This window comes from Branchiostoma floridae, chromosome 17, assembly GCF_000003815.2.
Source record: "Branchiostoma floridae strain S238N-H82 chromosome 17, Bfl_VNyyK, whole genome shotgun sequence".
Taxonomy (NCBI): Eukaryota; Metazoa; Chordata; class Leptocardii; order Amphioxiformes; family Branchiostomatidae; genus Branchiostoma; species Branchiostoma floridae.
Window position 1 is genome coordinate 3,573,632 of NC_049995.1, and position 4,873 is coordinate 3,578,504.

General features: G+C 41.3%; 1 protein-coding gene across 1 annotated transcript; it reads right to left on the reverse strand.

The window, feature by feature from the left end:
* Window positions 1-653: 653 nt before the first annotated feature.
* On the reverse strand, window positions 654-4,867 carry LOC118404717 (solute carrier organic anion transporter family member 1B2-like). Its single transcript, XM_035803985.1, has 5 exons — window positions 4,806-4,867; window positions 4,260-4,452; window positions 3,364-3,692; window positions 3,008-3,072; window positions 654-2,360 (listed from the first exon to the last, which is right to left on the reverse strand). Exons 1-5 carry the CDS (start codon window positions 4,835-4,837, stop codon window positions 1,921-1,923), a joined length of 1,059 nt encoding a protein of 352 aa, XP_035659878.1. The 5' UTR covers window positions 4,838-4,867; the 3' UTR covers window positions 654-1,920.
* Window positions 4,868-4,873: the final 6 nt, after the last annotated feature.

Below are 4,873 nucleotides of genomic sequence, written 5' to 3' on the forward strand. Positions count from 1 at the left end.
TGCATATTCCTTTCCCGGCATAATATTCCCGGTTAAAAATCGCGAATCGACCTACCCCCCCGGAAAAAAAAGATCGCCAAGCTTCCCAGAGAGGCCGGTGAAGGAGGCTACGCCACTCAAGCACTGCACATAATATGCAGTTGCATGTCTCAACTTAATATATGCAGGGTATGGTACCAATCACTGACTGTAGTTTGCGGTCATCTGTTTTTTATTTGTCCAAAAACAAAAAACGTACGTCATTAAGAAAACAACGCACTGAAGGTCAGATTTAAACGTCAAACAAATAGGGTCTAAGCTGTCATTTGTCTTTGACACGTGCCCAACCATTTTTGTGGTCAATGTTTTTACTTCAACCGATAGGATGTTGACCTTTGCTTTTTCGGGCTCACGAAATATGGGTGGTCGCTTCTTAGCTGGTACCGATGCTGAGTTTACATTCATTAACTTCAAAATGTTCTAGATGTATTGAAACGTGCGTTTCCATGCTAATTATATCCTTCCAATAGTCACTTTAAAGGACTATCGCTTCTTTTGAAGTCGGCGAAGGCACGATCACAGTACAAGCTTTTCACTTCAGTTTAGATTGATTGTGGTGATACTGTTTTGATATCCTGTGGACATATATGGAGAAATGAAACCCTTAACAGAAGTGCATTTTGTTGTATTTTATTTCACCATAGAGAGAAGTTTCACAAAATAGTGTTTTGCATAGACCGATAAATTTCTCGGATATTATAATATACATGTGTACATAAAAGTTATAACAGTATAACTCTAAGGGTTTATTTGTGTATCATTTTGTAAGTATAGACCCACATATGAACAAACATACCGACCGATATGTCATATCGTCTGATTTACATAACGTCCTTCCGTTACATAGCAAATATATGCACCTTGTTTTTGTTTATACGAAGTAGAACAATAACATGTTTAAAGAAAAACGTTATAATATTCAAATTCTATGATGCATCTTTTTCTTTCACATCGTTTGGACCCAAATAATTCATGCTAGATCCGCTATGTCTTACCTACACCATGTACATATTGAATACAACTTTTCTGTATTTTTAAATAACTTCATCCGAAAATTTTGAAGACCTGTCATTATTCAACATAATAAAAGTGTTTTCACTTACTCTTGGTTAGGTCATTTAAGGCTGGAATCTATTAATAAAGCATAGAAATATTGTACATTTTCTACTTCTCGGGTAATTTTTCTAGACCAAGTTCGACACACAAAGAAATGTGCTCAGATCTGTTTATTACACCCATATAGAAAAGTTATTCATCCATTATCTGTGTAAAAGAAAAGATAGGCCCTACGTACAGACCATTTATTATCAAAGGCTTATCGTATTATAATAATCGTATTACAAGATTCCTTATTGGACATAAGCGTTTTCTTTTACACAACCAGTTCTTCTCACCTGCTGACGTTTTGATGTCTGTCAGACATCTTCCTCAGCTTCTAACAGGAGTTCTGGCTTCTGCTTCTCGCCGCTATTTGTAGCCGATGTCAATGGCGCTTTCGCCAAAAGAAAACTCTTATGTCCTATGATCTACCAACCTGATAGAAATATTTTCGCAAGATTCCTTATTGCTTTGACCTGGATATTGCTCTTACATACTGGATGCTGTTGCATTTTTCCTTCATGTTGCAGAAGTCAAAGACACTACAACCGTCCTTGCGTGCCACAAAATAAGAGATAGGCCCTACGTAAAGACCATCCATCATAATTAAAGGCTTTAATATCGTATTACAAGATTCCTTAATGCTTTTGACATGGGTCATGGATATTGGTTTAACATACAGGATGCTGTTGCATTTTTCTTTCATTTTGCACAAGTCAAAGACACAACAACAAGCCTTGCGTTCCACGCTTGAAAACTGAAGTGCTTACCACTTGAGCAAACTCAGATATGATGGTCGTCATGGTGTTTCTTCCACAGTCCCGTGCGCATGTCTTCAGTGTCCCTCGGCATCATGGGCTTGTCCGTGTCACCAATCACGTCCAGGGAATGCCGGGAAGCGTTCAGGGAATGCCGGGAAGCCCGCAGGGAATGATGGGATGCGGTGAGTGACCCCATGGACACGGCAAGCTCTCCCAGTGTAACGCCATCTTTCTTTGGCGGCTCATTCGCTTCTTTTTCTTCTTGCTTCTTGAATCGGTAGGCAGCGCAGAGTACCAGGATAAGGCTCATCACACGGAGAACGAGTTGTCCGCCGATGAAGACGTAACGGTTCAGCGGAAGGTCGTAGAGGAGGCAGGAGCCTCGTTTGCCGCAGACGGAGGACCACAGCGTGCAGGTCGCGTCGATCATGGCGCCGAAATACACAGGAGACGGGATAAAACCTGTGACAAGACATGTCAAATAGATAGAATTATTGGAAATACAGAGTGAACGCAAATAGCCTTAATCATTAGCCAGAGGCCATCCTTCCCTGGGCATTTCGTTCCTAATCTCTGGTACACCCTCAGATTGGTGGGGATACAAGGGGGACGTCTCCCCCTTGCCTCACTGCTACTCCTGCCTCACTCCTAAGCTGTTTTTCTTGCCTCTCTCCTTTGTATAATTCTAGAATATCATCCACCTACCCAGCCAGAGCCGAAAGTGCGTCGTATACGACCTTTTAGTTAGTTGTGTCTCAGATCTGCTTTTTTAGGCTTGGTTGTTCACTTTTGGTGACGTGGACACTAACCATCATGTCAGCCAATCAGAGAATTGCCCAACAGTTTTCTTTAGGTTGAGCATCGATTTGCAAATAAGGGAGCTCAATGGTATTTGTGACTAAGACGTTCAACGTACACAGCGATCAAAGAGGTGCGACAATCCTTTCTGCGCCCAAACTTGTTCTTGATCAAATCTGTCTGATCCGAGGGAAGATGCAACCACCACAATGCCGAATACTGACTGAATGCATGGAGCAATGCATTGTACAATAACATTGCTTACTTACATTAATTTTCACTTAATTTTTGTATAGGTCCATTGTACTTACCAAGAAGCCTCAACATCAGCTGTTGGACACCGAATCCGAAAGACTTGGTTTCAGGCGTCAGAGCTCTGCAATGGACAAACAAGGTATTCACGGTGAGTGTCTCACTTGTGTTGAAACAGAGCTCAAATTGTATAACTGCAATATCAGTATGAAATATTGTTAAAAGAACAGTTGGTTGGAGGGTTGTATGTGCTTCTATGTGTAAGTGTATGATAGTTATAGTTTGAGCAAAGATGTTTTACTCTAATTGTTTAATCCCTAACCATTTGACTTGCTGTATCAAATTAGTGTTTCCAGTATCTAAAATCCTTGTCCTGCTTTAACCAAGGAGCTTTATCCTTGCTTTAACCACTTACCGGAGTGTCCCTATGATCACCGGAATGAATCCAAACGATCTCGTCAAGGCTGTTATAAAGAAGATGCCGACAAAGACCGGCCACTTCCCACAAGGTGGTCGACACGGCTTTGATATCGCGAAGTTCATGGCTCCACCATTCGTATTGTCTTCCTCCATGGCATCTGTTGGTTGTGGATTATACATGGTGGAAGTATCTGCTATACCGTCTTGTCGTGTTGTGGGGTTGGACGAGGTAGTTGTTGAGTCGTTGGCATCTCGTTTTTGTCTACCCGGGACAGAGGTTCCCGGCATACCTTGCGTCCACATACATCCACAGTTCGAGAAATTCTGCAGTAATATGAAATGAGATGGAAAATGTTAGAATGTGGCTGTTTGGCATATCCGTGTATGAAAGAGACCCTTTATGCAGTAAGGGTCCGTTTATTTTATTGTTTACGTATACGTACAAGATAACGACAGGCAAATCTTATCTTTATGTTGCAAGGTACTTTCCTTTCCTTTATTAATTCAACAACAGATATACACAACATCATTACCATTACGTACCCATCATTACAAACTAAGTGTCTGTACAGATTGTGTGCTAAGTCGACGTAGTCTTGAATGTGTATGGTTGTTGAGTGTAAAGTTTATTGATTCAAATTCCTAGCAGGACCCAGTGTTATGGTCTTAGGTAGGGTATCTATTCGTTATCCTCCCTTGATTTAGGTGAAAATGGGTGCATATTATAGTAAATAAAACTAAAGCCAGAGATCACAAGTTTGAGGAAAGCCACACTTCGAGCACAATAAAAAAACACCATACAAAAAAATTAGGGTCTTGCACAGCTTGTACCTATTGTGCAAAACTGGAGTGTTGCACCTAAAGGTGACTCACTGACTATAGGAAACTTACCGAGAAGCTGAATCTGCCGGGCCCCCGGATGATCTGTTCCTCGGTGCACCCTGCGTGGCAGCCCGAGAAGTAGGTGACGCCGTCCGGTCCGCAGACAGGCTTGTACTTATCCAGGGGACAGTTGCAGTCAGAGTTGCAAGATGAGATCAAGCTGATGCCTTGAAGCGTTGTCGGTTCGTTTGGATTATTCGGGCTAAAAGAAGAACATCGATCGACAATAAGCAAACGTTTTAATACAGTTTAATGATAATTTTCTGTGTATCAAGTTACATCAACTGTATCATTAGTTTTAATAAACAATATACTATGTGTAACATGATCTAAACTCTCTATCTTTTGTATGGAAGAACTTGTTATCTTTTTCTTGGTATAGGAATAAAAACGTTAACTTAACATGATGTTAATTAAAAGAAGCAAACAGCTTGTGATCAGCTAATTCCTAAGATCAGCTAAACCCAACTCTCGTGAGAGGATAGCCAGAATGAGACCACGCGAGAGTTGCATCGTTGAGGATCATGGGGATTTGTCCCATATTTGAGAACATACTTGTATCCATATGGGACCGTCACGCCTGCCATAGGAGACTGCGGACAGGTGATGAACCTGAGGGGGAC